The sequence below is a fragment of the Myotis nattereri genome (assembly GCF_964212035.1).
Source record: "Myotis nattereri genome assembly, chromosome: 3".
NCBI classification, from domain to species: domain Eukaryota; kingdom Metazoa; phylum Chordata; class Mammalia; order Chiroptera; family Vespertilionidae; genus Myotis; species Myotis nattereri.
In genome coordinates, this window is record NC_138077.1 from 10,135,593 (window position 1) to 10,158,184 (window position 22,592).

At 40.8% G+C, this 22,592-nt stretch overlaps 1 protein-coding gene across 1 annotated transcript in view; it reads left to right on the forward strand.

Annotated features, from left to right (window-relative positions):
* DIP2A (disco interacting protein 2 homolog A) overlaps nucleotides 1-22,592 on the forward strand; it is an 81,702-nt gene that overhangs the window by 16,760 nt on the left and 42,350 nt on the right. Inside the window, exons 4-8 of the mRNA XM_081087856.1 lie at nucleotides 5,119-5,238; nucleotides 6,648-6,857; nucleotides 13,114-13,242; nucleotides 17,133-17,252; nucleotides 18,431-18,628. Of these exons, the coding sequence (XP_080943982.1) occupies nucleotides 5,119-5,238; nucleotides 6,648-6,857; nucleotides 13,114-13,242; nucleotides 17,133-17,252; nucleotides 18,431-18,628 (777 nt within the window). The remainder of the gene's footprint in view (nucleotides 1-5,118; nucleotides 5,239-6,647; nucleotides 6,858-13,113; nucleotides 13,243-17,132; nucleotides 17,253-18,430; nucleotides 18,629-22,592) is intronic.

The window sequence follows — 22,592 nt, forward strand, 5'->3', positions numbered from 1 at the left end:
GGTTTTCAATATCTTGCTCTCTCTCTTCTTCTGGCACCCCTATAATTCGGATGTTGGTACGCTTGAAGTTGTCCCAGAGGCTCCTTGCGCTATCTTCATATTTTTGTATTCTTTTTTCCTTTTGCTTTTCCGGTTGGGTGGTTTTTGCTTCTTCATATTTCAAATCTTTGACTTGATTCTTGGGATCTTCTGGTCTGCTGTTGGATCTCTGTATATTATTCTTTATTTCAGTCAGTGTATGCTTAATTTCTAATTGGTCCTTTTTCATATCCTTGAGGGTCTCACTATATTTCTTGGAGGTTTCTAGAAGATTCTTGAGTAACCTTATAACCGTGGTTTTCAACTCTATATCCAGTAGTTTGCTTTCCTCCACTTCTTTCATTTGTGACCTGTTTCTTTGTCTCCGCATTTTGGCTGCTTTCCTGTGTTGGTAGAGTGGTTTTCTGTGCTAAGTGTCCTATAGGGCCCAGTGGTTCAGCCTCCCTAATTACCTGAGGTGGACACTCTTGGTGCACCCCTTTGTGGGCTGTGTGCACAGTCTTGTTGTAGTTAAGCCTTGATTGCTGTTGGTATCATTGGGAGGAATTGACCTCCAGGCCAATTGTCTGTGAGGACCAGTTGTGTCTGCAGTGGGAGAGCTTCTGTGCTGGAGACACCCTTATGGGGCAGGACTTGCTTCAGTGGGGCTTTGGCGCTCACTGAGTCTGCCCAGGTTTTTAGGTGGAGAAAGGCCAGGCCATTCATATGCAAAAGCCTCTGCGCACAGCTTGGGTGGGGTTGTAAATTGGGTGAGGCGGGGTCTCAGGGAATCACCAGGGCGGAGCAAACCGCAATGGCTGCCAGTCTGCTCTGCCTCGGAGAGGTCCCGGGCAGCCCCGTGCAGAACAATGACCGCTGCAAGCACCTCTGCGAGAAAGCTGCCCTCACGTTCTGGCCCAATGCCAGACAGTCCAGTTTCTCTCTGTATGAGTCTGGGTCCCCAAATTCTCACCCATAACTGGAGTTCAGAGCAGTCAGGAGCTTGTATCTCCCTCCTGATTGAAAAAGACAACAGCGTACCCAGCTGCTAGCCCCTTTTGCTCGCGCCTCCGTACCTCCACGCTTCCACACCTCTGCACCTCCTACCGGACTCAATGCACTTTTCTCTTTCCTTCTAGTTGTAGAATTTCCACTCAGCCAGCCTTCCCATGGTTCTGGATGATATTCGTTTTGTCTTTTAGTTGTAGTTTTAATGTGGTTGTGTGCAGCAGCAAATTCAGGTGTTTACCTATGCCACCATCTTGGTTGTCTCGGTCATTTCTTTCGTACTAAAAATGTCTGCTGAAGAAATTATTTTCACTTGAATGATAGACATATGACATATGAAAAGATGCTCAACAGCACTAGTCATCAGAGAAATACAAATTAAAATTACAATGAGATATCACCTCATACCTGTCAGAATGCCCTATCATCAATAAATCCACAAACTGCAAGTGTTGGCAAGGATATGGAGAAAATGGCACTGTTGTGCACTGTTGGTGGAAATGCAAAAAAATTAAAAATAGAACTACCTTATGATCCAGTGATTCTACTTCTGGGTATGTATCTGAAGAAACCCAAAACACTAATTCAGCAGAATATATGCATTCCTGTGTTTATTGCAGTGTTATTTACAATAGCCAAGTTATGGAAGCAATCCCCATGTGCCCATCAGTAAATGAGTGGATAAAGAAGTGGTATAGCCGAAACCGGTTTGGCTCAGTGGATAGAGCGTCGGCCTGCGGGCTGGAGGGTCCCGGGTTCGATTCCGGTCAAGGGCATGTACCTGGGTTGCGGGCACATCCCCAGTAGGAGATGTGCAGGAGGCAGCTGATCGATGTTTCTCTCTCATCGATGTTTCTGACTCTATCTCTCTCCCTTCCTCTCTGTAAAAAATCAATAAAATATATTAAAAAAAAAAAAGAAGTGGTATATATTATTACTCAGCCATAAAAAAAAAATGAAATCTTGTCTTTTACAACAGCATGGATGGACGTAGACGGTATTATGCTAAGTGAAATAAGTCAGGGAAAGACAAATACCATGTGATTTCACTTATATGTGGAATCTAAAGAACAGACAAAATCAAAACATACTCATGGACACAAAGAACAGACTGATAGTTGCCGGGGGTTGGAGGTATTGGGGGACTGGGTAGAAAAGATGAAGGGATTAAGCAGTACAAAGTGGTAGAATCAAAATAGTCACAGGGATGTAAAGTATAGCACAGGGATTATAGTAACTATGTATGGTATCAGGTGGGTACTGGAAAATTCCAGGGGAACACTTTGTAATGTTTATGATTGTCTAGCTGTACCCCTGAAACTATTACAAAATAATATTGCATGTAAATTATATGAAAAATAAAATTAAAAAAATTTTTAAATGGCCATTTTGTTTTAAGAATATCTAGAAAGATCATTAACATTTTAAATGTTATATCAATAGGATGTGTGATGAAGGGATTTGAGACATTTTTAATCAGATAATTTCTTACCAATTTAATATAAAAACACTTTGTTCTTTTCTTATAATCCTATATAATAAAAGCCTAATATGCAATTGACCAAACAGCAGCACAACTGGCAGAACGACTGGTCACTATGTTGCGCACTGACCACCATGGGGCAGATGCTCAATGCAGGAACTGCCCTCAGCCGGCAGGCCCCAGGCCGGCCAAGGCGGGTGCCAGTGGGGTCTCCCCAATCGCTCTGCCAGTCGCCCCACAGATCGGCCCTGATCGCCGGCCAGGCCTAGGGACCCTACCCGTGCACAAATTTCATGCACCAGGCCTCTAGTATATATATATATATATATTACATGTAGTATAAAGTTATTACACCTAGTGTAAGGACAATAATAAAAATCACCTGAAGTCTCTGAATCCCAAGACAACCGCTCTCAGTATTTCACTGAATACCATCTTCAGCCCTGGAGTCAAATATATGCACATGCATGTACGTAGTCCATGAATGGGATCACATAAAGGGTCTTGTTCCCCTTCCTGTCTTCCTTATTTCCCTGCCCCCATTCTCCCCACTATCCAGTTCCATGTAACTGCTAATGTTAATAAACTGTTTTCTGCTCTTGTGAACTTTATTCTAGTTCTGATTTTTTATTTACTTGAATATAAGACCTTTATCATAAATATGGTTTGCCAATATTTTCTTCTAAGCTTTGTCTTATCTCTGCATTCTCTTAAAGTGGCTTTTGAAGAGCAAAAGTTTTTAATTTTAATGAAGTTTAACTTTTTAATTCTTTTAAGTGGATAGTGCTTTTGTTCTTATATCTAAGACATCTTTGCCTAATCCAGGGTCATAAAGATTCTCACCTGTTTTCTCCTAGAAGTTTTATCGGTTTAATGTTTTACCTTTAGGCCTATAATCTATATTTTAGTTAATATTCATATGAGTTCAAGGTATGGATCAAAGCTTATTTTTTGCATGGAGCATATAGTGTTTGTTCTTTGTCTAAATGCAGTCACACATGCACGGATGGCTCTCTTTCTGGACTCTGTTCTATTTATGGATGTATTCGTCCATCTTTATGGAAAACCAATTTCTTAATGATTATAACTTAATAATAATTGTTGAAATCAGTAGTGTTAGTTTTCCAAGTTTGTTCCTGTTTTTGATCCCATGTATGTAATGTGTCTTTCTTCCTCTGGAACTTTTAGTATTTTTCTCTTTATCACTGATTTTGAGTGATTTGATTATGATGTGTCTTGGTGTAGTTTTCTTTATGTTTATTGTGCTTTGCTGAGTTTCTTGGATCTGTTGATTTATACCTCTGTTGTGTTGATATTGTCTAGATTTTTAGTTCTGGGTTATTTTACCTGTTTTTGTTTGTTTCTAAGATACTAATCAAGTTTAAAGTGTGTGCTCATAGTCTTCTGTATCTATTGTATGGGCTCCTGGATTTGCAAGCACCTTCTCTCCCTCAAGCACCTTCTTCTACAAGAGTAATGTCCCTCTATTTTTTGATCCTTCAAGATGGTTTACTCTTTCTCTGGAAGCTTTTAGAATTGTCTTGTTGCCTTTGATGTTTGTAAATTTTATTTTAGTATGTCTAGGTGTGAATTTTTCATCTTTTTTGATTAGCACGTTATCAGCCATTTCATTGTAAGGTTTTAAAATATTTTTTCTTTTTATTTTTTTTTAATCCTCACCCAAGGATATTTTTTTCCATTGACTTTTTAGAATGAAGGGGAAAGAAAGGAGGGGGAGAGAGAAGAAAGAGAAACTTCGATGTGAGAGAGAGACATCAATTGGTTGCCTCCTGCACGTGTCCCAATAGGGGCCAGAGACAAACCTGATAGAGAGACATCAATTGGTTGCCTCCTGCGCGTGTCCCAACAGGGGCCAGGGACAAACCTGAAACCAAGCCCTTGGTTGGTAATTGAACCTGAGATCTTTCGGTCCAAGGGCTGATGCTCTAAATGTTAAGCAAAACTGGCCAGGGCTTAAATATTTTAAAAACACCTTGTGGGAGAAAAAATGTAAATGTACGAAAGTGGTCTCATGTACTTCTTTTTTAATTATTATTATTTTTAAATCCTCATCCAAGAATATTTTTCCATTGATTTTTAGAGAGAGTGGAAGAGAGAGGGAAAGACAGAAACACATCGATTGGTTGCCTCCTGCACGAACCCTGACCACGGCCGGGAAGAAGCCTGCAACCGAAGTATGTGCCCTGATGGAACCCAGGACCCTTTGGTCCGTAGGCCTATGCTCTGTCCACTGAGACAAACTGGATTGGGCTGTCATGCACTTCTTTTTGTCCTTAGTATGTTTCTCTAGAGGAGCAGGTTAAATCGTTTAGAGTAGTTTATGCTGACTACTGGAGACATATTTAAGTTCATTTGTTTGATCTTATTTTCAATTTGGGGGATTTCTTTTTTATTTAGTTTTCATTTATAAGTGTGAAAAATATTCATATGGTTCTGAAGTCAAATCTACAAACAAAGGAATATTTAAAGAAACCTAGGACAACATGTGGGACCCACGAGTAGGTACACTCAATGAAAACCATGAGACATAATTTTGCGACTTCATAACCAATATTATAAAAAGTGTTTTTACTGTTTTTTCTATGTAGATGTTCACACTGAAGCCGTGCAAGCAGCTTTGGCCAAATACAAAGAGAGGAAAATGCCTCTGCCTTCGAAAAGACGGTCTATTCTTGTGCATTCATCTGTGGAAACCTGTACCCCACCAGGTACTGATAAATCTGGGTCGGGAATGGCACACAGGTTTTTCTCATGCTTGGTGTCATAACTTCATTTCCCAATGAGTTGGAATATCCTTCTGACCTGTAGTACAGAGCTGGAAAAATGAAGATTAAAAGTATTTATATATGTGCAGTATTTTTTACCTGAAAACTTGTGGTGTACACAGTATGGCTCTTACCCAAATGGATAATTGCTTTCTACAAGATATTTTGTGTAGATTTTAGTTGTGTTTTTTTGTTTGTTTGTTTGTTTATTAAGATGCTCTTTATGTTCTTTAAGGAAGAGATGAACCTAAAATGAGTACTCAGTGAAATGCAAGGATTTCCTGGATTAAAATTTTTTTTAATTATTCACTCATTTATTGTGTTGTTACCAGGCCATAAATGGGAGAGTAGAAGGCTATCTAGAGGGTTTTTTAATTTTACTTTGTTGTTATTATGATTAGAAATGAAACCTTTAAATGGAGTTTCTCTTCATCAGTGATTTTTTTTAAGCTTCCTATTAGACTATCCCACGGTGTTGGTTTAATGACTTCAGATCCATGCACTTCTGCTGCCTATTTTGTTATATAAGTTTTGAAACTGGTGACTGAAAGCCAAACACCAGATTTACAAGATAATTCAGTGGTTCTGGTAATGTTTACTTGATAAAAAAGAAAAAGTTTTTACTGTTGAAAAAAATCTTAGAAATGGCTGTCAAATTATTCTTTCTACTAAGTATAATTGTAGATACTACCCAGTTTTTGAAGAACTTTAAAATAATTGTGAAACCTATAATAAAATGCAGTCATGCAGACTTGATAGACCCTTATTCCCAGTTAGTTTTATTGACTGAAGCAGTTATTTTGGGGAAGGAATTCTTTCCAGAGCTCATTCCTACCGTGCAAGCACGTCAAACTCCCGGCTGGCAGGCTGCATGCCTTGTTTATTTAACATGCTTGCGATGCAGGTGAATAGGGTAAGGCCTGGAGGTGTGGTGCAGCCTCCACAGCCCCTCACCTTAAGAGTTGAGCTCACCCTTCCCTGTGGGGTACCCAGCCATGTGAAGGTGGTGTGGGGCTTGGAGTCTCCTTTGATATTTGGGACCCCACCAAGGGATGTGCTGAAGCCATTTAGGAATTGGGCCTGTCTTCACTCCCAGTGTATTATGTCCTGAGACTAACTCCTCTGGGAGAGGCTGGGATCATGAAGCCAGCTTTCCCAGATAGGGTCCTGTGGATTTTACAGTTGGTTGATGCAGGCCCTTCTAGATTGAGGTGACCTTTGAGATGACCCCTTGGTCACGTGTGGGCACAGCTGTGCAGTGCAGGCTGGGAGGCCCGAGTGCTAGTGTGGAAACCTGCCCTCCTTGGTGACCCATACCTACATCATGCCTGTCGTCGTTATTTTAACCACAGACACGTCGTCTGCCTCAGAAGATGAGGGCTCTTTACGGCGACCCGGGCGACTTACCTCCACTCCGCTCCAGAGCCATTCCAGCGTCGAGCCCTGGCTCGACCGGGTCATTCAGGGCTCCTCCACCTCATCCTCCGCATCTTCCACCTCATCTCACCCGGGAGGGAGACCTGCCGCCGCACTCGCAGGCCTTGTGGCCCACGCCCACATAGGTTAGTAACAGCTGCTGTGGCCCCTGTAGGACAGGGGTACCTCTACACCCATCAAGACCCAACTTCTCCTTTTCCTCTGGAAAATGGCTTTTGGTAACAAAAGTGGTTCTTGATGCTTCTGTGGTTTAGTGATCCCGGATACTGTGACCTGTGGGCCTTCCGAGAGAAGTGCATGGTATTTCTTGTTGTGTGCCTCCTCCTGCTCTGGAGGGTGGGCTGGCACAGGTGGCAGGTGCAGGGTGGACGGTCAGTTAGATGTGACTGTGGTTGCCCCTGATGGTCACCCTTGGCCTGCAACCTAGACATTGTCACCGCTTTTGCTCTTTACTTGTGTGCATACCTGGGGTGGTCCAGATTAAACAACCCCTGTGCTTAGGAGGTCCAGGTTAAATAACCCCTCAACCTGAAGAGGGATGTCAGTCAAAGCTAAGTCATAAAGATCCATAGAACTTTTCCAAATCATCCAGTCTTTTTATTTTATTTTTTATAAATATATATTTTTTTATTGTTTAAGATATTACATATGTGTCCTTATCCCCACGTTACCCCCTATCCCCCTGCTCATGCCCCCACCCCCCTGTTATCCGTGTCCATTGGTTAGGCCTATATGTTTGCGTATAAGTCCTTGTAACCCCTCTGTTTTGTAGATGTGGAGGGGGGACAGAAAGTTAGGTTGATAACTGACCTGAGATTGCACAGCTGGCTTAGTGTTGAAGCCAGGCTGACAGTTTTCTTTTTTTTAAAAATAAATCCTTATTGTTCAGATTATTACAGTTGTTCTCCACCCCCCCCCCCCCCCCGTACCTCCCCTCCACCCAGTTCCCACCCCACCCCTCTGCCCTGACCCCCCCACTCTGTCCTCATCCATAGGTGTACGATTTTTGTCCAGTCTCTTCCCACACCCCCCACACCCCTTTCCCCCCGGAGAATTGTCAGTCCACTCCCTTTCTATGACCCTGATTCTATTATATTCACCACTTTACTCTGTTCATCAGATTTTTTATTCACTTGATTTTTAGATTCACTTGTTGATAGATATGTATTTGTTGTTCATAATTTGTATCTTTACCTTTTTCTTCTTCTTCCTCTTCTTAAAGAATACCTTTCAGCATTTCATATAATACTGGTTTGGTGGTGATGAACTCCTTTAGCTTTTCCTTATCTGTGAAGCTCTTTATCTGACTTTCAATTCTGAATGATAGCTTTGCTGGATAAAGTAATCTAGGTTGTAGGTTCTTGGTATTCATCACTTTGAATATTTCTTGCCAGTCCCTTCTGGCCTGCATAGTTTCTGTTGAGAAATCAGCTGACAATCTTATGGGTACTCCTTTGTAGGTAACTAACTGTTTTTCTCTTGCTGCTTTTAAGATTCTCTCTTTGTCTTTTGCCCTTGGCATTTTAATTATGATGTGTCTTGGTGTGGTCCTCTTTGGATTCCTTTTGTTTGGGGTTCTCTGTGCTTCCTGGACTTGTAAGTCTATTTCTTTCACCAGGTAAGGGAAGTTTTCTGTCATTATTTCTTCAAATAGGTTTTCAATATCTTGCTCTCTCTCTTCTTCTGGCACCCCTATAATTCGGATGTTGGTACGCTTGAAGTTGTCCCAGAGGCTCCTTGCGCTATCTTCATATTTTTGTATTCTTTTTTCCTTTTGCTTTTCCGGTTGGGTGGTTTTTGCTTCTTCATATTTCAAATCTTTGATTTGATTCTTGGGATCCTCTTGTCTGCTGTTGGATCTCTGTATATTATTCTTTATTTCAGTCAGTGTATGCTTAATTTCTAATTGGTCTTTTTTCATATCCTCCAGGGTCTTACTAAATTTATCGGCGGTTTCTAGAAAATTCTTGAAAAACCTTATAACCGTGGTTTTGAACTCTATATCTAGTAGTTTGCTTTCCTCCATTTCTGTCATTTGTGATCTGTTTCTTTGTCTCCGCATTTTTTATGCTTCCCTGTGTTGATAGAGTGGCTTTGTATGCTAGGTGTCTTATAGGGTCCAGTGGCTCAGCCTCCCCAATTACCTGAGGTGGACACTCTTGGTGCACTCCTTTTGTGGGCTGTGTGCACAGTCTTGTTGTAGTTAAGCGTTGATTGTTGTAGGTATCACTGGGAGGAACTGACCTCCAGGCCAATTGTCTGTGAGAATCAGCTGCGTCTGCAGTGGGAGAGCTTCTGTGCTGGAGACACCCTTATGAGGCAAGACTTGCTTCAGTGGGGCTTTGGTGCTCACTGAGTCTGCCCCCTGAGTGTTTACCTTATGGATCTGAGGAGTTGTAATCTGGATGGTCCAATCCGACCACTGGGTACACGGGCTCTTGGATCTCTAAGGAGGTGCTAATTTAGCCTCTGCTTGAGGCTACCCAGCAGGAGCTACGGAGAGATCTGCAGATTCCTCTTCCTTGTTTGGGGTTTGGAGGTGCCCAGATGAGGCCCAGCTGTGAAGCAATGCAAGCTGCTGTGGGGCCTTGAGCCTTCTTTTGGATGTTCTGGGTCACTCTGACCCAGCTGCAGTTTGTTAGGCAATTTTATTTTATTTTTTAAATATATTTTATTGTTTTTTTACAGAGAGGAAAGGAGAGGGATAGAGAGTTAGAAACATCGATGAGTGAGAAACATCAATCAGCTGCCTCCTGCACACCCCCTACTGGGGATGTGCCCACAACCGAGGTACGTGCCCTTGACCGGAATCGAACCCGGGCCCCTTTGGTCCGCAGGCCGACGCTCTATCCACTGAGCCAAACCAGTCAGGGCTGTTAGGCAATTTTAGATCGCAAAGGGCCAGCCCATTCATATGCAAAAGCCTCTGCTTGCAACTTGGGTGGGGCGGAGCTAATAGCTATGGCTAATCCTCAGTCCTGCCCTAAGTGGCCTCCGGGTCTCAGTGTCCCGATAATCGCTGTAAGCACCTCTGAGAGAAAGCCGCCCTCGAGTTCCGACCAATGCCAGACAGTCCAGTTTCTCCCTGTATGAGTCTGGGTCCCCAGAGACTCGCCCGGAACTGGAGTTCAGAGCGGGAGCGTGTGTTCTCCTCCCGACTGAAAAAGATACCGGCGTCCGTTGCCAGCCCTTTCCACGTGCGTCTCCGTACCTCTGCACTTTACTTCCACACCTCCTCTGAGTCTCAGTGTGCTTTTCTCTCTCCTTCTAGTTGTAGAATTTCCACTCAGCCAGCCTTCCTGTGGTTCTGGATGATGTCTGTTTTGTCTTTTAGTTGTATTTTTGAAATAGTTGTGCGAGGCAGCAATTTCAGGTGTTTGCCTATGCCGCCATCTTGGTTTTTCCAGCCTGACAGTTTTCTTGATTCCTTTTTATTTTCTTTGCTGTTAGATACTGTTCTGCTAACACTGAAATGGTGCACCTATGACAGGCTGGTATTTTCAGAGGGGTCATAGCGGACAGGCTCTGGGCTCAGGTGCTGAACTTCTTCATGTAAAATCTTGGCCATTTGACTGGACTGGAAGTAAGCGGCGGACAGCTTTAGTCTCACCATCCTCTGTGGGCACAGCACTGAATCTCTTCATTTTAAAATTTGTTGCATCAGTGCCTGAAGCACGTTTCTGTTGAGCATCTCTCTTCTATTGTGATGTGAGTCTTAGATGAGAACTCACATGCCACACTGTGCTTCCAGTACACAGAGACCACTGGCTGGCAGGGCAGCATGTTTCAGGCGAAAAGATGCCTTTGACAAACAGCCCGCCCAGATTGTTTTGGTAGCTTTCCTGGGTGTCCTACCAATGGCCACTGGTTACTGCCCACCTTTCCTCAAGGAGATTGACAGTGGATAGCTTGAAAAATAGCTTTTGCACTGATGTATTAATAAATTGCCCACAGGTCAGAATGTTTAGCCAGACAACCTTCAACTTTTCAGTTGTGGGTCTTTTAACAAAGCATTCGGCTGTAAGTGTGTTTGAGTGAGGTGTTTTCATTCTCAGAGAGGCTCTGATTGTGAAGATTCATGAGGTGGATTCATCACCTCTCAATGAGGACTCCTGGCCTCTGCTAGTGTGGCTGAACCTGTCTGTCTCCCACCCCCCTTGCTTGACTTTGCATCCACACTGTGATTAATTCTAATAATTTCTAAAATTTTTAACTTAGGCTTTGTTTGATACCATACTGTGATTATAGCCTTCATATGCTATATGTTTACTGGATATAGTTGCTTGAATTTCTGAATGTGAAAATACTCAATTTCTCTCTCTCAATTATAAAAATCATCCTTTGTTTTAGTGTCCAACACTAAATTGAGTTCTTCAGTTTAGGTTAAGGAAAGAAATACAGAAAGAACAAGAATATTTAGGTAAAAAATTTGAGGTAGCATATATTAGGTAAAGATAATTTTAAAAATATATTATTTTCAGTATTAGATTAAGGAAATCAAATACATAAAACATTTGGACACAAATATAAATACATATATTTAAAAGTAGTACTTTTAGTTATAGTAGTTAATTTTATTTTTAATGTAGTTTGCTTACTTTTATGCAACTATTTTACTTATTTAATGATTCTTTTTTAAAAAAAATATATTTTATTGATTTTTTACAGAGAGGAAGGGAGAGGAATAGAGAGTTAGAAACATCCATGAGAGAGAAACATCCATCAGCTGCCTCCTGCACACCCCCCACTGGGGATGTGCCCGCAACCAAGGTACATGCCCCCGACTGGAATCGAACCTGGGACTCTTCAGTCCACAGGCTGACGCTCTAGCCTCTGAGCCAAACTGGTCAGGGCAATGATGATTCTTTATTCTTGAAAGTATTACATTTGTCCCCTTCCCCCTTCTCCCCCCCACCCCCCATTGACCTTCTCCAGCCCATCCCTGTCCTATGCAATTATTTTAAAAACTACTTTTAGTTAAGATTACCATTTATGCCTTTTTCATGAGTACTATTAAAATCATTTATTCTTTTTGTTAGATTTAGAAAGATGGGGAGATTTATTTTTAAACTGAAAGAACTTTATGATAGGCATACTTTAAATGGCTGATTTCATAAACATCAAGCTTTTTTATTGGTTATGAAAGCTCTATAATTAAAGTTAGATTTTTCCCTCCAGCCAGTGTTGCTCAGTGGTTGAGTGTCCACCCATGAGCCAGGAGGTTACGGTTTGATTCCCGTTCAGGGCACATAGGCTCAATCCCCAGTGGGGGGCATGCAGGAGGCAACTGATCAATGATTCTCTCTTATTATTGATGTTTCTATCTTTCCCTCTCTCCTCTTCTCTGAAATCAATGAAAACATATTTAAAAAAAAACAAATTTAGATTTTTCCAAATGCTGTTTTCTGCTCTGTAAATAGTTTGTGTTTTCCTTCCATATAATTTCATATTTCTACATATTTTAAAAATTTCTTTCTAGGTTATGAAATGATAGCTAGATTGTCAGAATTTAAAATTTAAAATATTAGCGTGCCATCTGTGATGGCAGGAGCATTCATTAGAAGATTAAACAGATTATAGGTCACCACTGACATAGCTAATATCGATCTCACAAGTGGACAAGTACTTGCTCTAGTGTTATGGGAGGGCCCAATTTCTGGTAGTTGTGCAGACATGGTGCCTTTCATAGTGGGAGACTCAACTGTAACGATAATGTGAAAGCAACTTACAGTCAGCCAGCATTCCGAACAGAACAGATCAATGTCCCTGCCATACAATGAAAATTCAACACAAAAATGTACATTCAGACAGTGGAAGGGAGTGACTTTAAAAATTTTCTGTATGTAACTAAATTGTCTTTAAAGAAATACGTTGTAGTCTCTTAACAGTGAGATGTGTTGAACTGGCCATAATGGTAGTTTTTATCTTTGTAGGTTTATTCTTTGAAGCCTGCAAAGTCTTATGTCTTTGGGACATCCAACGTACTTTTTGGGGGTGTGTGGGTTAGTCTGTTTTTTTCATAATATAATAAAGAATGGTCTAATAACAATTGATTTGAAATGTGTTTCTGCTTCATCGAGGGAAATTTCTGAGTAAAACATCATATGGAAGGCGAGTCCACTCGTGCCTGTGTCTGTGCTGTGGTCGGTGGTTCTAGTCTGGATCCCTCATGCACACAGGTCTACATACCATGTCTGGGAACTGAGAGTTCACAAGGTCCCTGAGTGCCTTGGTCAATGAGAAAAACAAAATTAATTGGCATACCATGCTCCTTGCTTAGAGCTCAGCAAGAGAAGCTTTAGTCAAATGGGGTTTAAACAGCAACTTACTGGTCTTTTGAATTAACAACACTTTTGTTTTGGATTTGTTTTTCAAAAGCAGATCTGCACTCTGCCCCTCCTGATGTCACCACTGGCCTTGTGGAGTACTCGCCCTGTGAGCGTCCACAGCCAGCCTCTGTGAGAGGCGTCCCTCGGGGGTGCAGCGGACGCCTCCTGGACACATCAGGTGGTGAGCATGTCTTTCTTTCTCCTTTTGACGCGTCTGAGCACAGGTTCTTTTCAGGTACTGAATATCCCTTCATGTACTCGCTATAGCAAACCTGAGCCAGTCAGTAGTTATAACCCTTCAGTGCAGTAAACTGAGAACAGTGTGTGCAGTACATGTTATCACAGAAAGCACCATGTGCAGAAATGATCAGAAATATCTGTATAATTGGTCCAGTGGACAAGGAGAGTAGGGAGGAGAAAACTTCCAAATTTTAGTTGAGTGCAAAAGGAGTTTGGATCTATAGTATTGTAGGAACATGAGAAGCACGGAAAGCTCTTATTTCAACACAGTGTGTTCAGCAGATCAAGTCTTAGTGTGAGTGCACCCGCCTGCAACATGGCAGTGTCTTCATACACTGTTCTCAGCAACCTGTGAAATGGGCACAGCAGCATGCATGGTTCCTGATGTGCAGGCCCAGTGCTGTCAGTGCAATTTCAGGGTCTTGCTTAACAGGTTTAATGTCTTTTATCAAAGTTATGTGAAGTTTTCTTTCCAGTGTGCTGGATTTGAATTGCAGAGAACTCCAGGGGCTCTCAGATCTAAGCCTTGATCGTGTATTTTGATCCTTTTAAGCAATAGGACAAATTGTGTTGAAGTCTTTTAGTTTCTTGTTCAAATGCAAAAGGAAAATACCAAGTCAACATGAAGCAGGCTTTCCATTGGTTCGATAGATTTTTGATTTATTATTCTTCATATGTTTTTAAAAAAATAAGGGCTTAGCTGAGGTAAAATTGACATATCCATTTCACATATTTAAAATGTGAGATTTTATAAGTTTTAAGATATGTGTACAACCCTGAAACCATCCATACAATCAAGACACTGAGCATATCCAGCCCTCATAAAAGTTTTCTTTGTCAGACCTCCTGCCACCCTTTTTTGGCTTCCCCTTAGGCAACCACTGATTTACTTCCTGGCACTGTTGTTAGTTTGCATTTTCTAGCATTTTATGTAAATAGAATCATACAGTATTTACTCTTTAGTGTTTGGACTCTTCTGTTCTACATACTTATTTTGAGATTCATGGTCTTGCACGTATCAATAGTTCATTCCTTTAATTGAGGAGTAGATTTTGTTCTATGGATGCACAGTTTGGATAAACAGTTTATCTATTTACCTATCAATATATATTTTGATTGTTTCCAGTTTTTGGCTATTCCAAATAGAGCTTCTGTGAATATTTTTATGCAGGTCTTTGTGTGGGTGTGTACTTTCATTTCTTTTGGGTCAATACCCAGGAGTGGAATGGCTGGATCATGTAGTACAGTGATTCCCAAAGTGGGTGCTACTGCCCCCTGGTGGGCGCTGCAGCGATCCAGGAGGGCGGTGATGGCCACAGGTGCATTTGTTTTAACTTTTTTTGTATTACCTTTCTATTCTGAGTTCAATAAATAGTTTCATAATTTCAAACTTCAATGTTTCTAATTTACACCTTTACTATATTTTACGAAAAAGGTAGAAACATTAATACATATATCTTTCTGTTTAATTGCTATTAAAATTTAAAAAAAATTAATTTCCAGGGGGCGCTGAGTAATATTTTTTCTGGAAAGGTGGCGGTAGGCCAAATAAGTTTGGGAACCACTGATGTAGTAGGTCTGTGTTTAACTTTTTTTTTTTAATTAAAAAAAATATGTTTTTATTGATTTTTAAAGAGAGAGGTCCAGTTGTTTCAGCGTCATTTATAAATACCATTCTGTTCCCACCAAGCTTCTTTGGCATTTTTAAAAAATATATATTTTTATTGATTTCAGAGAGGGAGGGGCAGGGAGAGGGAGAGATCAAAACATCAGTGATGAGAGAGAATCATTGATCGGCTGCTTCCTGCACACCCCCTAATGGGGATCGAGCCCACAACCCGGGCATGTGCCCTTTACTGGAATCGAACCTGGGACCCTTCAGTCCGCAGGCTGACGCTCTATTCATTAAGCCAAACCAGCTAGGGCATCTTTGGCATTTTTAACGAAAATCAGTAGACAATATATTAGAGGAATCTATTTTGGGGACCTCTATGCTATTCAATTGCTATATTTGTCCATCCTTATATAAATAGCAACTCATCATGATTACTGTAGTTTTATAATAAATCTTGAAGTTGTGTAGTTTGTTCTCAACTCTACTTTTCAACTTAAAATTTGCATTGACTAGCCTGGCTGTGGTGGTTCAGTGGATTGAGCGTTGTCCCATAGACCAAGAGTTCCTGGGTTTGATTCCCAGTCAGGGCACATGCCTGGGTTGCGGGCTCAATCCTCAGTAGGGGGTGTGCAGGAGGCAGCCAATCAGTGAGTCTCTCTCACTATTGATGTTTCTATCTCTCTCTCCCTCTCCATTCCTCTCTGAAATCAATAAAAATATTTAAAAAATAATTTGCTTTGACTATTCCAGCTTCTTTGCATTGTAATATATATTTTTAAATGTTTGTTAATTTTTACCAGAATTCCTGCCAGATTTTGATTGGTATTTCATTGACTCTCTAGATCAATTTGAAAAGACTTGGCATCTTCAGTTGATAAATATAGTATATTTTTCCATTTATTTAGCTCTTACAAAAATATATTATATGTTTCAGTTGATAAATATAGTATATTTTTCCACTTATTTAGCTCTTATAAAAATATAATATTATATGCTTTAGTTGATATAGTGTATTTTTCCATTTATTTAGCTCTTATAAAAATTTTAGCACTATTTTATAGCTTTCAATGCAGTTATTGCACATATTTTGTTAAAATTATCCCAAAATATGTTCTATTTTTTATGCTATTGTAAATGGTATTTAAATATTTTTCTAACTGCTTGTTGCCCCACACTGGGGATCGAGCCTGAAACCCGGGCATGTGCCCTGACTGGGAATCAAACGTGACCTCCTGGTTCATAGGTTGACGCTCAACCACTGAGCTACCCTGGCCGGGCTAGAACAGCATTTCTTAATATTTATTGAGGACATGAAAGAGCTTTAGTTTAAGTGGATTATAGCTCTTGATATTTACCATATTAGAAATTAAAACTAAAGGTTTAAAAAATATTCATTTAAAAAATAATAAACTCTATAGCTTAACATAAATAGCTCATATTTATGAAAAACATTTGTAAAACGAAAATTTAGGGGGAAGAATAGACTTTTTCTCCATTGTTGCCAGTTGGTCTCATGGCTGGCATAACAGTAATACCTGGTTCTGTATCTTATCCCCATTCATTCTGTTGTGCTATGACATGATATGTGGTCTCTGGGAACTCCACTGTGCTCTTGTGAGAGGAGGAGAGTGAAAGGGAAATGGTATTTTAATATGACTAGGGAAGGACAGTTGGCCCATGAACAGTGGCTGGTGCTGCATAGTCGAAAATCAGCGTATAACTTGACTTTCTAAAAACTAGTTATCCCTCGGTATCTGTAGGGGGTTGGTTCCAGGATCTTCCACAGATACCAAAATCTGCAATACTCAAATTCCCCATATAAAGTGGCATAGATCAATGCATATGGTCAGCCCTTTGCATCCACAGACAGAAATAGTGCAGGTATTTATTTTTAAAAATCTGCATATAAGTGGACTGGTGTAGTTCAAACCTGTGTTGTTCAAGGCTCAATTGTAGTTGGACCTCATGAACCTTCTGAAAAGGTTTCAGGCACCCCCAGGGGCCCCTGGACCACTTTGAAAACCACTAGCTCAGAATAAGTTCTAGTTTCTAAAAGGCATTCAGTAAGTATTTGTTAATGAATTAATCAATTCCAAAATGGCTGTCTGGTGGGCCAGGGCTTTCTTTCGTGTAGTTGGTCACTGGCCCTCATTTCCACGCCCTGTTCCCCAGAGGCTATGCCTGTTCTAGCCTCAGTGCTCCTCTCCCCATGGCAGGTGTCCCTGTGAACAGCAGAGTGTCCTCCAAAATCCAGCAGCTTCTGAATACCCTGAAGAGGCCGAAGCGTCCTCCACTGAAGGAGTTCTTCGTGGATGATATGGAGGAGCTGTTGGAAGGTGAGCATCCTCAGGCTTGGGCTCACTTGTGTAAACTGGGTGACCATTACATCTGGAGGTGCAGGCAGATGTACATCCTACATGGGTTATTTCTGTGACGTTATCACACAATGAAGTGATATTCTCTCTGTTGGAAGCCCGTGTAGTCACCATGTGTGATTGTGAATTAGGTATCACATGTGACTGCTAGCTTTATTTGAACAGGTGGAAAATTCATTGCTTATAGTTAAGACACTTACCATTTCCTTATGCCTCTGACCCACTGGTTAGTATTTTATAAGAATACTTCTAAGGTTTCATTTTAGTTACATTATTCAAATTTTTATTTAAACTTTAAATCTAGAATACTCCTCTTTCCAAGGTTTTAAAGTATTATATCTTCAGTATAGTTTTGGCTCCTTTTCAGAATTTTAGCCTCTTACTTGAGATATATATTTAGAAGAAAGCATATAGATTAATTTTTTTAAAATTACCAAGAAATAGAAGTGTAGGCTAATAGATAAGGAACAGGAATAAAGTCCAGTACAAGATACAAGCATATAAATGTGTTAGAGCCACCAGGACACATGGCCAGCCCCTTAGCTTCTGTGAAGTGTCACTGCCCCACGGAGGACCAGCTCTGGGTGTTTCCGTCCTACTTGAGGATTAGACACTGCTTTTAGGGCATTGTTTCCCCTTTTAATTAGATAATGTATTTCAAATTCAGAATTCAATCGTATGAATGCTTTTGAGAGCAGTCTTTCTTACACTAGGGCAAATTTTGGTTACATATCCACTGAAAATATAATAAACTTTATTTTTTCTAAAACATGGTGATAGTTGTTTTGAATACCCAAAGCAAACTGGTGATTCTGCTCACTTTTATCCTTTATAAGCAGGGACTAGTGCCTGTTTCTCAGGTGTCGTCAGGGTTGTCACTGTGACAACCTGGCCATCACTGCTGCCACCCTGGGGAATTGTCATGTGGGGTTAAGGTTACCAGGCTCCATCATTATTCATGATTCAATCTCCATCTGTCTTTGGTCAGTTGGTCTGTGACTGTTATAATGATAAGGAAATCTAACCTCTTTATAATTGGTATTTTAGAAAAACAATATTATAAAATATAAATGCTTAAAAATACAGTGTGTGCATGATACTATGAAATGTTGATTTTAAAATTTCAATTTTGCTTATAGTTCAGCAACCAGATCCAAATCAGCCAAAGCCTGAGGGAAGCCAGATGGTAGTGCTGAAAGGGGAACCTCTGTCCTTGGGGACACCCTGGCCACCGTCACTGCTGGCTGCCTTGCAGCGGTGGGGCACAATGCAGCCCAAAGCCCCCTGTCTGACCGCCTTGGACACAACTGGGAAGGCCGTCTACACCCTCACCTATGGCAAGTGTCAACAGAAGGCAATTGGCTGTGGTTTAGCTGTAAAATAATACATGTGTCACAATAAAGCAATTTCTCTCTTTATACAAACAACATAGACATACACTTGATGAACATGATAGAACAAATTCCTGAGAAACTAACACAACTGTTTAACAAGTAGAACATCGCCTCACTCCAGGTGGCCATCCCAGACCACTACCTCCTCCCACCAGAGGGGACCACTTACTGACTGATGGTGCCTGGCCACTGCTTTGGCTTCAAGTGTTCCCATCTATATATGCATTTCTGAACAATGGAGTTTAGTTCTGTCTAATTTTGAACTTTGTTTAAATGGAATCGTACAGTATGTATTTTTTGTGTTCGGCATCTTTTTGTTTCATACTGTGTTTTTATGTAACAGATCATAAGCACATAACCTGATGCACAGAGTAAATGTACTCAGCACACAGCTGAGAAGCATTTCCAGGTTCTCCTCCAGCATTCACGTCCTCCCACACTTTAAAGGCAAACTGTTGTGCTGACTGCTAACACCTCTGGCTCTACTTGCCTTTGAGTTTTCTATAGATGGGATTACATGAAAGGTGTTCTGGGTCTGCACTCTTTTGCTCAGCATTGTTTGTGAGACTCATCTATGATGTGTGTGAAGTGTAGTAGTTTATTCTGATCCATGGATATTATTTTATTCTGTGAACATGCACTCTGCAGTAGATGGACATTCGGTTTGTTTCCACTTTCGGGCTGTTGTGTGTAGTGCTGCTATGAACATCCTCCTGTGGGTCTGCTGGTGAACCTGTGGGGGTCGGAGCTTGTGCTGGTGAAATGCAGAGAGCAGTGTCTAGCTTTAGATCATTCTGCCAGACAGTTTTCCAAGTGATAGTGGCAGTCTTCATTCTCACCAGCAATGTGTGCAGTCCCAGGTGCTCCACATCCTCGCCAACCCTTGACATTGTCTGTTTATTCATTTTAGCCTTTCTTGTGTGTTATAGTTTTAAGAAATGCTAATTGCATTTCCCTGATGACTAATGATGCTTGTTGGCTGTTTGAATATTCTCTTTTATGAACTATCCAAATCTTTGTCTCATTTTTCTGTTTAATTGCTAATGTTTTCTTTATATTTACAGATACACGTCTTTTCAGATATATGTTTTGCATATATCTTCTTCCACTCTTTGCATTGCCTTTTAACACTTTTATTTATAGCTTTAGATAGATGAGAAGTATTAACCTAATTTACCTATTTTTTTCTTTACTATAGTGCTTTTTTTTGTCCTTTATAGGACGTTTTTGCCAAACCTAAGGACACAAAAGTATTTTTCTACTTTTGCTTCTAAAAACTTGTTTTACTTTTTACATTTGGATGTTAAAATGCATCTGCAATTTAATTTGTGAAATGGGAGCCATTTTATTTCCTTAGGAATATCTATGACCCATTATCATTTATTGGAAGGCTAGTTCTTCAGGTATTGGGGTGGAAAATGCACCTGTGGTTCTGTTTGCGGACTCTGTTCTGTTTAGTCAGTGTGCTGTCTGTCCACACCCCCTGAATCACTGTAGTATTATGAGTCTCAGTGTCTGGTGCAGAAGTCCATTAGCTCTGTGATTGTTCCTTAAGATTTCCTTGACTGCCCTTTGCATTCCACGTAAACTTCAGAATTAGCCTGTCAGTTCCTGGAAAAATTCCTGCTGGGATAATGATTGCATTGCATTGAATCTGTAGTTCAATTTGAAGAAAATTGATTCATGAGTAGAGTATTTCCTTCTTTTTTAAGTCCTTTAATTTCTTTCAGTAATGTTTTTTACTTTTCAATACAGAAGTCTTGAGCATCTTTCATTATTTATTCTTGTTATAATGGAATAATTAAAATTTTTCCTACTATTTTGTTGCTTGAATATAGAAGTGCAATTGATTTTTTTAAGTGGTGACTTTGTACCTTGCTAAACTAACTGATTATTTTCTTGTTTGTCCATATATCTTTTGGATATCTGGTGTTCAAAATCAGACCTCTGTGAACAATAACAGTGTCATTATGGCCTTTCCAGCACTTAACCACTTTTATTTCTTTTTCTTGCTTCTTCTGCATGAGCGAAAACCTCTAGTACAGAGTGGAACAGTGGGCATTTGCTGGGGTCCAACCCCAGCGGGTCCAGGGGTCCCCAAAGGTGTGGACGGAGTCGGCGAAGAAGGAAGGACACGGAGACAGTGTTCAGTTGATCAGCAGCCTAGCCAGGATCTCCAGCCAGGATCTCCAGCCAAGTTCTGGTCTGGATCTCCAGAGAGGTTCTGCTTAGGATCTCCAGCCAGGTTCCGTGTCCATGTTCTCTTGCTAGGTTCTCCAGGCTCTCCAGCCAGGTTCTGCAGCCATGCTCCCTCGCTAGGTTCCCAAGCCAGGTTCTGCAGCCATGTTCCCTTGCTAGGTTCTCCAACCAGGTTCTGTCCAGGTTCTCCAGCCAGGTTCAGTCACCAGGTTCTAGTCAGGTTCTCTTGCCAATTTCTGTAGTCAGGTTCAGTCCAGGATCTTTTGCCATATTCTCTCGCTAGGTTCTGTCTCTAGGTTCTGAGGCCAGTTTCTGTCCAGGATCTTTTGCCATGTTCTCTCCAGCGAAGTTCTTCTGTCTCTAGAGAACGTTCTGTGCCTAGGTTCTGTCTCTCTTCGTTCTGTCTTCTTACATCTGTATTTATACCAGTTGATTCCAATCCTATCAATCTCTATTTCAAAGGTTAGGGCGTTTCTTATCTCCATTCCAGGGAGTAAAGATTATGTAGCTTAAGCATGATTGTTCGTAGTTAAAGTGATTAATTACCCACCTGGCACTTAGTTAAGAGGTTTTATTCCCTCCCTAACTTCAGGGGAAAATCCCTACCTGGGGAAACAACCTTTCTCAGATACCTTGGTTAAAACACATAGTGCCAAGAAGGTGAGCAAACATATTAAGAACAGTATGCCATATATGCCAGGTCCCTTGAAACAGCAAGCATGGACCGGCTCCCGGCAGGCATTCTCCCCTCATTCTCCATCTTAGGTCATGAAGTATGATGTTTGTTGAAGTTCTTTTTTTTTTAATATGTTTTTATTGATTTTTAGAGAGCGAGGAAGGGAAAGGGAGATAGAAACATGGATGAGAGAAAAACATCGATCTGCTGCCTCCTGCAAGCCCCCAACTGGGGATCGAGCCCACAACCCAGGCATGTCCCCTGACCAGGAATCAAAACCAGTGCCCTCATGGTACGTGGGTTGATGCTCAATCACTGAACCACACTGGCCAAGCTTTTTTTTTTTTTTATGGTTGAAATTCTTTGTCAGATTAAGGAAATCCTATTTCTAAGAGTTTACTAAAAAATTTTTATCATGGATTGACATTGAATTTTTTTTTTTTTTTGGAGGGGGGCGATGTCATCAATATATGCCTTTATTTTTCTTAACCTACATTTTTTTATAAATCTTTATTGTTGAAAATATTACATATGTCCCTTTTTCCCCCTCCATTGTCCTCCCCCCGCCCCCCCCCCCGCCCCATGACATTGAATTTTATCAAGTGCTTTTTCTTCTCTGTCAAGATAGTCATGGTTTTCCTCCCCTCCCCCATTAATTTGATGAATTACTTTGATTAATTTTCAAATGTTAACAATATTTGTATTCCTAGAATAAATCCCACTTGGCTATGATATCTTATCTTTTTAGTAAATGTCTGGATTTGATTTGCCGCTGTTGTTAAAGATCCTTGCGTCTGTGTTCATTAGAGAGATTGGTTTGTAATTCTCTAAGAAAGGAACTTACTGTCCACTGGGAGGAACATGGTTTGCTAATGGCCTCCACCTGTTGAATTCAGCTTTCAGGTCTGGTTTATGCTGTTCTTGGGTAGCCCTAGGCACTGACTAAGCAAGGTAGTGGTTCAGGGCCTGGTTTCTGCTCAGCATGGGCTCCCCTTATGAGCAGTCTACTTTGGATCACCCTCTGGGCCTGCA